At 29.0% G+C, this 13,596-nt stretch overlaps 1 protein-coding gene across 1 annotated transcript in view; it reads right to left on the reverse strand.

Moving 5' to 3' along the window:
- The window catches only part of LOC129960192 (fragile X messenger ribonucleoprotein 1 homolog), a 67,830-nt gene that overhangs the window by 16,117 nt on the left and 38,117 nt on the right, over window positions 1–13,596 (reverse strand). The window contains exons 6-11 of the mRNA XM_056073413.1: window positions 9,189–9,282; window positions 5,609–5,725; window positions 2,891–3,064; window positions 2,724–2,802; window positions 1,553–1,662; window positions 1,390–1,470 (exon numbers count right to left, since the gene is read on the reverse strand). Coding sequence (XP_055929388.1) covers window positions 1,390–1,470; window positions 1,553–1,662; window positions 2,724–2,802; window positions 2,891–3,064; window positions 5,609–5,725; window positions 9,189–9,282 — 655 coding nt within the window. The remainder of the gene's footprint in view (window positions 1–1,389; window positions 1,471–1,552; window positions 1,663–2,723; window positions 2,803–2,890; window positions 3,065–5,608; window positions 5,726–9,188; window positions 9,283–13,596) is intronic.

Genomic DNA, 13,596 nt, shown 5'->3' on the forward strand with positions numbered 1-13,596 from the left:
TCGTAAAATTTTGAATTTTAAGATGGTTTAAAAATATTTCTTCCGAAATAATTTCCCTTATATTGTGGGGAAGAAAAAAAGCAAAATTTTGGTTAATTTCTATTTAACTAGATATTAATTTTTTAACATTGAAAAGTAAAATTTTCTTTCTCTTACCTTAAAGACTAAGTTAGCAAAATTTAGTTGAATTCGGCCCAGTTGTTTAAGAGGTGTAGAACATATGTACATACATAGCCACAATGAATTACTTATATTAACATATTACCAATAAATAATTACCATAAAATATTACCAATAATTGTAGATTATTCTTCAGAACATGCAAGCTAAGTTATTTCAAATGTTTTTAGTGCAAGTCTCTTAAGAAAAAGTACCTTCATTGAGACAAAGCGTTAACTTCAAACTTAATTTCACCCCTCTTTTCTCTGAAAATCACAATGCCGAATGAAAACGTATAGTAGTATTTTTAAAATAGGATTTTCCATTTTGGCTCGAAAAACCCGATTGCTAATTTCGCTAATTTTTAATGACTTAATGAAAAATATAAATACTTTTACGGGGGCCCGAGTACAGCAAAATCAAAGTCAGGGCATTTTCAAGGGCTGTGAGAAAATGGTAGAGATTTGTCCCGTGATGCATTCACTCACTTTCCATTATACTTCAGAAAAGAAAAACCCATTTGATTTGTATTTCTTACGCCACTTCATAAGTTTTATTTAAGCAAATAGACATGGCACAGACTTGGAACAAAAACTGAGCTTCATAAAATAATGAACTGGGCTAAATAAATACTAAGAAGTAAATTAACTATGGATAATTGAACAATAAAAAGAATAAATTTATACACCTGTGTTATTAAAAATACTTTAGAAATATTACATGAAAAGCAAAGCAATCGATTTGAAGAACGACAAAATTCGATTCCAGAATTGCTGAAATAAGTCATGTCAGTAATCATAGCACTTTTCACCTGGGGCATTAAATGACATTCAAATGGCTAGACAGGCTATAAGGCCATAAGACAGTTTGAAACATTAATTTGACAAAATATTTTCAGGCTACAATGCAGGAATGTACCATATTCTTATTATGCCCTTATAAACTGATGACAAAGGAGATAAAATATGAAATGCCTATCCAAAGTTTATATTTTATCAAAATGACATAGTTCAAGTACATAAATACACATTTTCTGTCGTGTTTACAATGGAATTTACTGCAAGCAAAAAGATATTTGAATTTTTAACGCTAATTCATTAGAAGTAAATAAAAATATATTTAAAAAAGAACTTCTAATGGAGAGTTGTATTGCTGGAGAATTTACTGTTCCAATTTCGATCATATACAGACTAATAATCACTGCAAACAAATAAACAAGACATAACTCACTTTCAAATGGGCTAAATGATATTCAAGAAGAACTTTGGCATTACTAATACTCTCAACAGTTCCAACAAAAACAAATGGGACCTAGAATTTTAAAAATTAATTTAAAAACAAAAATTAGAATAAAATTTTATGATTTCAAAAACGGAAGCTTCAAAATACAAACCTCTTCTCTTGGAGTTTGATTATCATTATCCCCTTCAATTTTTACTCTAACTACACCAGATTTGTCTACCATCTCTTGAATAATTCTCCCATTTTTACCAATAACTTTACCTAAAAATATAAATCACAACTTATACTTTATCAGCCGTAATTTTAAAAGCGTACATCCCTGTTTTTTAAACAAAGACAAGATTAATATTGTTTCGAATTTGTAATGTTGCTTCCCTGCGCAGATATTTCCATCGCAAGATAAACAGTTTGACGAGTAGTTCTATCGGTTGCTATACGGATGCCAGAACAATGAGCCTCGCCTTTAGCTCCAAACTTGGCGCCTATTTGACTTGTCGCCAAGTTGGAAGATTTTAGAATTGCAGGAAATTTGGCGATAGGTCCACTAAAACGCAATTTAAAGTGACCTTTCGAGAACCTACTCTGCCCAGTCTCGGGGACTATAAAAAGCCATTAGAATGAGCTAGTCATTCGAGTTCAGCTCTAGTTAATAGTTGAACGAGTTTTCTCCCTCAGCACTTCGAGCTGGTTATCACAGTCGTGCTGCTTGCATTTTGCTGTTTGTTGGAAGTGCTGCTGTTTGTTGCTTGTATACGTCTTGTCGTTTGGTATGTATTCGTACCTTCGTGTTAATAAAAGTTATTTGTTATTGCGGCCTGCTGTCAAAGTCATAATACACCCATTACAGTCGATTTTAACGGAATTTTGTCTCCAACAATATATTATGTAGAATCATTCAAAAATAAAATACATGAAAAAAAAATGTATTTTCTATTACTTCTCTAGAAAAGAATTACAGATTTAGACAAACATCCTATTTCTTAAAAAATAATTTCACATAAACACTATTTGAATCCAGGTTGCGCTAAAGAACCATATTTTTAAAACAGCTTTCACAGAAGGCATCTAAAGATTACAAATTCTTTATAATATTCTAGATTCACCATATTCCTACAAAATAAATTTCTTTGGAAAGAAAATGATGATCATTAATCTTGGTTTGTTGCAGTGATAAATGGCCGACTAAAATGTTCTGTATTCAAATTCACCAATTATTTTAGTTAAAATTTAAAGTAAAAAAGTTTTTCCATAAAAAGTTAAATTATGAAATAAAATGTAAGAAGTGCATTTTTAAAAAATTATTTGAGAAACAAAATACTTACCAACTAGTAACCTTGGCACTTCGACTAATTCTTCTGAGTATTCTAACATGCTTCTTGCTTTGTGAACTGCTTCTTCGGTCTATATTGGTAAAAAAAAAAAGTCGCCTTAACAAATATAAAACATAGAAAGAGCAAGGAGGGGGGGGGGGGGATTAACAGTAACTTACTTCTCCATAAATTTTAAAAGTACAGGTAGATTCTTCCAAATCAATACCTGTTATACCTTCTAATTTTCGAGCATTCTGAATATTGGCACCATGAGCCCCAATAGCAAGACCCATTAAATCTTCTCGAACTTGAAATTCCTCTATGTAACCAGACGTCGAATTAAGTCTAGTACTCTGAAAAACATTTATACAAAAGATTTTGATAATTTGTTAAGATAATAAATTTTTATAGATATAAAATTATATAAAAATAACAAGATATAAAAATTCCTGTGAAAAGAATTTGTGCACATTGGATGACATACTTCATATGTCACAAAGTCAGAGAAGGATGCATTTCTTCTCATAACCACTATATTGAAAATATAAAAACACAACCTGCAAATAATGTAAAACAAATTCAAGATCTTCTTGGTTCTATAAATGCTTATACAAAGTTTATTTATTTTTATGCTAAAATTAGGGATCCCTTAAATGTACTTTCAAAAGATACTCCATGGCAATGGACTGAAGAATGCAAAAAAGATTTTGAAAAATAAGTTATTAACTAAACTAGTGTAACAGCTATATAATCCTAATTTATCTCCATGTTTTCTATGATGCATTACAGGTAGCCATTGGAACTGTTGTAAAACAGCCCGACTGTTCCGGTAAACAACATCCGGTATCATATCATTCAAGAACTTGCTGGCATTAATGACGGATAAATTTCCAACCATGCGTTTTATAGCTCAGCTGATTTGGAAAAACTGTCTCGGTTTGAAGTATGAACGCCATTAATCAGTCAATTTTTGAATCATTTTTAGTGGGGAAAAAATCCAAAGACTTTTTGAACATATTCAACTAAACCGCAATTTTTTCCAGTATATTACTTTATTATGATTTTTTTGGAAGTTTGCACGAATTTATGGCGCATTTTGTATATTTATATAAAAGAAAAACAATTACAAACACTTAAAATTTTGCATAATGGAAGGAGCATAATGGACTAGCTTGTCATCCATTAAATAATCACCATTTTTATTTAGAAACGAATATTTTCGTTTCTTCCGCCCTCCTTTATTACGAAAAGTTGAGTTCTCTAAATTCCCCACTGATAACGTTATGTTTTACAACCTCAAAAATAGTTCTTTTTTTTATTATTTGATTGAAAGTATTCACAGTCCTGTTGAATCCAAATTCCGCAAATTAAAAGTGAAGCTTTAATTGAGAAAACAGAAGAAAACATTGATTAAATTTTAAATATTAAAAATGCTTTCAAAGCAGCAATAGTACTTCCTCAGGTAAAGTATTCAAAAATAAAATTTAAGTTTAAAAAAAGAACAATGCATAACTCCAATCTGCAAACAATCTCTCAAAGTCCATCACGAGGCCGCGAATTTAGCGGTAAAATAAAAAAGTAATTTTCAGCATTTCACAACTCGAATCAGCTTTAGTTGAAGGATTTTTTTTTTTTAATGTTACTGTGTCAAGAATATTTTACTCAATACAACTGATATGCCTGGAGGGCAATATAAATTAGATTATTTATCTTTGCGTAAAATTTGATTGAAATAAAATCAAATATAATTCTTTCTGCCATTTAAAGTATTTTTCCCATTAGCAGCTATATGTCTATATCTAATAGCTTAGTAATTAGCTATTGGGACCCATTAAGAGCAGACACCCTGTAAATATTTATATAATTAGAAAATAGTTCTACTGGTGCAATATAATCAGTTAAAATGTTTTGCGATTTAAATCATTTTTCAGTTGCAGCATAATCATATTTTGCAAGAATCATATCTGATAAGTTTTGGTCAAAACATTAAGCCTTTTTATTTTTAGGATTCCAGTCAGTCTGATATTTAAGACAGGAATAAATTTTTAGATCTTAATGCAACAATAGTAAGGAATTTTATGTCATTAAAATGACAATACTAAAACCAATCATATAACAAAAGCAGCACAGATGAATATATTACATTCAATGAAGATTATGCAGATATAACTTGCTTCAGTTTTAAAACTTCAAATTAATAGATTCATATTATATATTTAAAACAACAAAGATGTCACAAAGCTTTATTATAATCAACAGAAAATATTCACAAGCCAAGAAATAAACTATATCAAACCAGAAGGAATGAATTCCCTGATCTGTTCATTCTCATGACAATGTAAAATTCCTAAATTTTACAAAGAGTTTATTTATACTAATGCCAAGTTTTAAATAACACTAGGGCTATTATAGGATAGACCTCATAATTCAGAACCATGGGTAGATGATGAACACAACACCTCAGCAAGCTCTTCAAGCTTTCACTCTACACTAGGCAACGGGATATTTGACACTATATAATCCTCAAGCCCACATTTATGGTGGTTCTTCTATAAAAAGTTTCTAAGCACTGTGATTTTATAGCAAAGATATAAGCACCAAATCACAGAAAAAAAATCAAATAATTTTTAAAATGTTTAGTATTTCTGGCTTGTCTATAAATGTTCAATCAGCAAATGTAGGTTATTTGCATCCTAGAGATTTAATTTTAAACCTTAAAAGAAATTTTTTATAAAAAAAATTCGAGACGGGTGCTTTTTTTCCCACAGAAAAAGAAAAAACTTTAAAAATATATAATTCCACAATTCAAATAATCACTTGCCCATCCATAAAAATATCAAGGACAGGAAAGAATCCATATACATATTAAACAAATTATAAAATTTCAAGAAAATTACCTCCAGCTGTCGAGCTGCTTCCTCAGTTCTGCTCAACAAAAGAACTTTTTGCCTCAAATTTCGGAAATGCATCTCGCATAACATATTTGCACGCTTCTTAGCTGTATCACTTTTCGACTGAAAAAATACAAATTAAAATCAACATGTATAGAACAATACAATTCCTTCTAATTCTTCTATTTTGAGAAACAGATCTATAAGGCACAACTACAATTAATATATTACTAGCAGTATAGGCACATTTGGTATGATTCTTAGAGCAATAATCTTCATTTTACTCCTGGCTTGCTCAAAAATAGGCAATATGTTATGTTAATGTGCAATATGTGATACTGATAATAGTCAAGCAAAGAAGATCATATCTCTCATTTCTGCATTTAAAAGAAATGTGAAAATCACCAGAGAGAAATATTCCAATTATAGCCTTAAGACATCTGGAAAAGGTAACAAAATTAGAATGTCATATGTAGGGCTTCTTTGAATTTTCGGTGAAAAATTTAGCCTTTTTCAACAAATTTATCAAAAACTTGGTTCCTTAAGCAAAACATACAAAAATTTCATTAGACTAATAACTATTCCTTCTATCCAACACTCCATTGATTCCGTCCTTACTATCATTAGAAATGGTACTATAAGTAAATCAATGTAACAGAATATCTAAAACCGAAAACATTTTTCTTGCTTCACATGAGCCAGAATAACTCTCCAAACTTAACAAGCCCCGCAAGCAAGAGAATATCCGAATATGCCGAGTTTCACATGCATCAGACACGCTTTAAGATCTAATACACCAGCAAAATTTTCTCAAGCCATCAAAAGTGAGCAATTCTTTGTAAGATATGACCTTGTATGCAAGAAGTGGATGCTAATGTTCAATTTGAGAATTCCACAATGAAGCTTGTGTAGGTTCTTTTTAACTCCTTTTTTGTGTTTCTATTCTCGCAAGTCTTTCATTCCCACTTCGGGAGTTATTTTGTACAGTTCGTTATTGCGTTTGAATTTAGGTCTTCCATCCACGTGTAACTTTTAATGTATTTGACTACTGGAACAATCCCGGCTAGAGTTTTTAATTGAAACAAATTTTCATTTTGTGAATAAAAGATATTATGTAATCAGCAAATAAATTTTCTTGTTTAGGTGAAGTACGTAAGATGTATTTATGAAAACTTTATTTTTAATTGTTGGTGTCAGTTAACTGATAACTAAACACAAAACAAGATTCTAACTTCAATGTTAATTCAAATTAACACAGCATACCCAGAAATATTTCCACAAATTTATGAGATAAATTGATTATTATGAAACATTGTGTGAAAGGGCATCTTTTATCTGTCTATTTTAATTTATGAAACATTTCAGTATCATATTTCATGTTACACCAGTGTTTGCTTTTAAGCAGCTGTCCATAAGACTATATTATAAGATAGGTAAAGAAAGCAACATGTTTTTTGCAGAATTTTATTAGTAATTAAATTTGGCATTTTTGTTTCAATTACAAAAACAGTACACTTATCAAATTGAAATAAAGTTTTATTTAAATTTCGGGATGCTATTGCAACAATGTTCTTAATTACTCTTAGCACGTTTTACAATATGCTGTTTTATAATACTTAAATGTTGATTTATTTTTTTAAAAAAAAATTATCTCCAACCTCACAATTTAGAGGGAATTAAATACGTTACCACTTTTTATACATTTTGTAATAGCTTTTAAATATACTTTTTTAATTGTTTTAAATGTCATATATTGAAACTAAAATTACTGAAAGTGGCTTATAATTAGAAGATTTGTTATTAGAGTGTGTCAAAATTTGCTACTTAAAATATTTATATAGAGATTAAATTAGTAAAAAATACCCAGTTTCAATAGATAGAAAAGAAAAAGGGAAGCACCCAAATCTTGCAATGCCCGAAAGCCCCTAAAAAGCTTAATCTGGCCCTGAGCAGGAGATTGCTACATTATATTTCAGAAGAATCTGGCTTTCAAACATATAGTAATTTAGTATTTAGATTCATTTGACAACTTCCGATCGTGTAGTGTTCCAAAGAGGTCATACTTTAAGAGTTGTAACTTTTCTTCTATTTTTTTTTTTTTTTTTCTCCCCTTGCTTAATATTTTTTCCATTAAATATTTCCATGCATTTTGTAAAAATAAATCAACTGCAATACTATTGATATGCCAGTATTTTTTCTTTTTGTTGATTGAATAAAAAATTTCCTGCACATTAAAAAAATTTTTCATTTGTATCTGAAGTTAGCAAATTTAAGAATTTATGCAACTTGATTTATCACTTAATTTTTTTTTATATAGATTCTTTCAAATCCCAAGCTAAAAATGTGTAAGAGGGATAAAAACTTGGTAATTTATTAACTATATGAATCAACACCGATGAAGCTTTATTCGATAAAAACACATTTCAGATAAAATTTTGTAGGATTTATTATGCGCAAATAAATTTCGGCATATTTATTGTCTGGCGACTATAGGGGATCTAAACTCGGGAATGTGTGATCCCTTTCATCCATTTCGGAAATCAAAAGCCTAATTTCGAAGACCAAAATTCCAGTATGTTTTTGCTGGTTCTCAGAAGCCTCACTATGTATGAGGAGCTTTAGACAGGACTTCTTAACCCATTGGGTACATTTGACGTATCGGGTCGGCATGCATTTGTCTTAATTTATTGTAATACCAAATGCCTTAAGTTATATCAATATCCTTTGTGAATATATCATAATATAAACTAAATGAAATTTTGCATAATATTTACCGCCTTACAAATTAAATGTTCCCAACACAAAAATTTTGTAAATAAATGCGTTTGTTCTCGGGGGGTTAATGAAATCATGTTTCCAGCCTGGAACCCTGAAACAATATGGTACTACAGCTCATAAAAGTGACAGATTTTATGGACAATGCACACCCACATTCTTTTATAAGAATGGAAATTTGATTGTGTCCAATATTGTCCAAATTATTAATTTTATCAACAATGTAGTTTTAATGACAAGCAAAATATTCATTTTCCTGTTAATCTATAAACAAGACCTTTCAAAGAAATGAAATAAATTATTTTTCATATAATGTACCAAATGTTTCATATAATGTACCAAAACACAGGGTTTTGTAATAATCGAACAATCCAACTCTACTTCTAACATTAATTAGATAACATATTAATAGAGTTATAATTATCCAATATTATGAGATCCTTCATTTTACAAATGCATACAGTGTGTTACCCGAAAAACAACTTTTCAAGATAATGTTTTAAAATAAGTAAATGATAAACGTCACTAGTTCTATAAAAAATTATTTCATATCCCATCAATAAAATTATCATTAACAGTTTAGTTATCTGTACAGGATGTCTTATAGTTTTAGAATATATATCTTTATATAAAATTGAAATGCAAAATATATACAGCCAAAAAAGGAAAAAGAAAAAAATTTAGCAAAGCATGAAACATTCAAATAATTAAAAACATAATTGCAATACATTTTATTAAAATTATTAGAAGAATTGATAAAAAAAGTTCAGAATGGATTGATAACAAGTTCAGACAAGAAGCAAAAACTTACAATTATAATTAGACTATTTTTAGTAGAGTCAAAACGACAAATTGATGCTCCAATAGCTTTTTTAAACTCTTTATGTGCAGACTCCACTTTTGCACTAATAAAGAAAAGCAATAAAAATAGAATAAATATTATGGATTATCAAAGCATTTATTCACTTAATACACAAACCACATGAATACATATCACCTCAAAGTATAAAACATGTTATAGTTCAAGAAAACTTATCAACCATACGAAGTGAAATAAAAATGGAAGAGTCACCTTTTACAAGGTGGCTACAGAAGCTGTAAAAAAATTTCCCTGACTTCTCCCTAAATAAGCTTGACACATTTCCTAACTTACCATTACTATTTATATTGATTTCCTGCCTTTCTCCCTAATTAGAGTCACTTGATGTGTACAATATGCATTGTTAAAAATAGTTTAATGAGTTATTTAATATGAAAAAGCTATATTTTCATGAAATATTTTTAAAAAATGGAATGAACATCCTAAAAACTTACATTTCTTACATGAAAAAAAAATAATGAAAATTATAACAAAATACTTTATTTCTAAAATTACATAAGAATTCTAGGAAATATTAAAACTACTCTTTGCAACATAAATTATTTTAATAGTAAAGGTTATTATGATCTTTCCTCAAAATTTTAAAACAGTTGAATAACTAATTACCGAGTTTTTCATATGTATTAGAATTGAATACTGCAGCACAAATATAAAAACTGTATGACAGTACACAACTATATATATTTTAAAGATTTAAGCAAAAGAAATTGCTATACATTACTCTCGGTATTATTTTTCTTTAAAAAAATCATAAAATATTACTTCTTATAATCAAAAGTTTGTTTTTATAAATAAAAATATTCCAATTTTAATTATATTACAAATAAAACTGAATAAAATATACTAATTTAAAGATAACTCAAATAACGAATGCTTACCTATAACAATAAAAGAGCAAAAAATTTGCAAATAATAATTAATAATTTCAAAATCGAAATATCTATTAGAGTATTAATAAAAATACTTGGTATAAAACAACCAGTTCTGATTTAAGTGAATTTTAAGGTTTTAAAACATTTTTGCAAAATTTTGTGTCTTGCAATTCCTTCCTCAATTCTTAAAATCTTTTAAGCTGCTTTTTTTTTTCCCCCCATATAATAATTTGAACTGATACTCTGCTTCCCTTTTCTATTTCCAAATGTTCACATAATCTTTTCTTTTCTTTACACTTTTCATATTTGGCTCATGAATTCTTCACTTAAAATCAATTCTTTTACACTTTAAAATTACTTATTTCACCATTGCTTGAATGCTGTCATAAACAATTATTTTTTGCAATGAACCTTTGTTCTTTCGTATTCTCCCTTAAAGAATCTTTACTGATCGAAAATCCGCTCACAACAAAGCCATTATTATGAAAAAGTATTATTTCGTCTTTAATAAAGATGTGGCGTCATTGCAAGGTTTTGAATTGTGAGCAGGTCGAACCAAAACTTATTTGTGCTTTCTTTTTCTTTTTTTTTTTTTTTTTTTTTTTTTTTTTTTTTTTGAAAAGTGAGAACCGATCTTTCTTTCGCATCTGACTGAAATTCCCAATTTCTCGGTTCTATCGCCACTGTTTTAGCTATTAATGAGTAATTGTATAATTTTTTTTTACTACGCAAAAACAGTTTCTGTAATACCATACAAAGAAAGCATCGCTCAAATACGCATCAAGGAGACTGAAATTCACCTGCCGAGAGCGGCCACTTTCATATTCCATGTCGTAACACACATTTAAATTGTCATTCACAATGTTTAATTATATTCTGTATCATTCTTTATCATTTGAATTTATGATATTAAAAGGGCTTTCCACAGTTTCCAAAAGTCATTTGTGGCGATCTGTAAGAAATTATAAGATATTAAAATTATGATGAAACGAACTTTTCCATTATAGTTAAAATTGCTAATAAGAAAGATTTTGCAAATTACAATATTTTATTTAAAATAATTATTTGCATTAAAATTAAATTGCTTAATTGTGTTAAGTTACATTTGTGTTTGCCCGGCCCCAAGTAGGCTAAGTCGGGCCCTGAATATATTTCTCTAATTTGCTGTAAGATTTTAATTTGAATTTCAAATGGAAGCGATAAAATCAATAAATACGAAAACGTTTTTGTTGAAACCAAGCAGAATTTTAAAAAATATTTACAGAAAACAAAATCCTTCAGAATAGTAATTTTATGTGTACCACAGAGCAGTTTATATGATATATGTAATTTGTGAAATATTTCAAAGAATTGTTCATTGAAAATTTCTTGTATTCACCATAAAATTCAGTTTTACCTTCAAAAAGATTTAAATGCGGTAAATAATATTTTAGTTCAATCAATAAATGTACACAGAACAGGGGATTTGTATAAAGATTTAAAATTCGTAATTCATCTGAACATTTATCGATTTTCAAACAGCATAAAATATGATTATTTATATCAATTATTTTTATTAGGTATATATGGGAATTAATAAAGTTTTCGAAATTAGCTGGTGGGTCCAGATTAGAGCGGATATCCTATTTATATTCAACTATTACGCCTTAAATAAAACTATTAATATAGCTACTTTAAAATGACATAGAAAACTTTTTCTCGCATTTATTTTTTTTTATAGAAAATATCACATTTATTCCATTTCATGTAAACACGTGCCGAATATTACACTCCTAGATTTAGTTTGCACTACGAGTTAACTAAATATTTCACTTTAAATTTTTGTCAACGTGATGACAACATGCCGATAAAAGATCATTTTCCCCACATATTCACAACGTGTTCGCATAGATTAATTTTTGTTTTCATTTTGTGCGAAACGAATTGTAAAATATAATTAAATTTTTTTTTTAATTTATTAATAATAGAAACTTAATTTATGGTTTAAAACATTAATATCCTTGAAAAGATTTTTTTAAGATGAAGATGATGTAAAATTCAGTTTTGCTATACATTTCAAAAACAACTCAATAGAAAAATCAAAACACTGACTTTGGTAAAAAAGTAGAACACTGATATACTAGGTCTTGTTCCTTTGATTGCATCAAAATGTTTTGTGTGTTTTTGCTCAATAGTTTTTAACTAATGAATCTAAGAATTAATAAAAATTCTAAATATACTTCCAAACCTTAAAGATGCAAAACTTTTGTTTTAATTATTCGGTATGATGTGAATGCAATGTAAAGATGATGTAAATTAAGAATTATTGTTTAAGATTTATTGCATCTTGAAACATATTGTTACAAATCTATAATGTTGCTTCCAAGCACAGTTAGTTAAATCACTGGAAAGTCCATTTTACGATCAGCTCTGTTGGATGCTGATCGGATGCCGAATCAGTGATCTCAGCGATTGGCCACAAAATACATAATAGAATTTTTCAGAATTTTGGTGATAGAACCAATAGGAACCGAGATATGAACGATTGTTCCAGAACCTTCTCCGCCCACCTCCGGAAACTATAAAATGTCGACAGTGTCAAGCCGAAGTCAGCCGTGTATCGAATCGTGGAAAGAGTCGCCGAAAGGTTTACTGCTGAATTCTGTCCGGCCGCTTTGTGTGCTGCGGTTGTAATTACTACCAATTACTATTTGTGGGCTACTGTTTGTTGTAGTATGCTATGGTATATTGCTTGTGTACTTTCATCTATGCATTTGTTGTCTGTGTATTCTTGTCTTCGTATTAAAAAAAGTTGTCGTTTGCTACTGATGCCTTCTGTTACTGTCATTTATTTTCACACTGTTTTCACTCCCTCGGAATCTCCGCATGGCTCAGAGTTCAACACAACAGAGTTCAGAGAGTTGAAATTGCATTCTATCTCGGAAACTAGCCTCCCTCTTTCTTGGTATTCTTTTGCTATGAGATGCATGCTTTTCAATCTACTTCTAAAATGGTCATGGATGGAGCTTAAAACGAATTTTAAAGTAAAATCCTTAAAATCAAGATGACCTCGTATTCTAGAGTCTTAAATCAGAAATCTTCATCTAATAGATACCAAATAACCAATATATGAAAAATATATAAATCAAATCTAATTTCGAATATCTGAAGAATGTCAGAAGTAATCTTGAATATCTGAAGTTATAGCCTTGAAAAAGAAATTTCAAATAATCAATACACCTCTGGTGTTGTTTTTATATAAAATGTGGATATTAAACCAATTATGAGTTCACTTACTTTCATTTGCTGTCTCGGCATGCGAAAGTACGATAAAAATATCCATATATGTTTACAAAAAAACATTTCTACATTATTATTATTTTTTTTTTTTTTTTTTTTGGATTAAAACTTGGATGTGGAGCAAATAAAATAGTGAAAAATTTTCCAGAATTTGTTTCTTTTAAAATGACATGTTATTTCTTAAAATT

This window comes from Argiope bruennichi, chromosome X2 (assembly GCF_947563725.1).
Source record: "Argiope bruennichi chromosome X2, qqArgBrue1.1, whole genome shotgun sequence".
Taxonomy (NCBI): domain Eukaryota; kingdom Metazoa; phylum Arthropoda; class Arachnida; order Araneae; family Araneidae; genus Argiope; species Argiope bruennichi.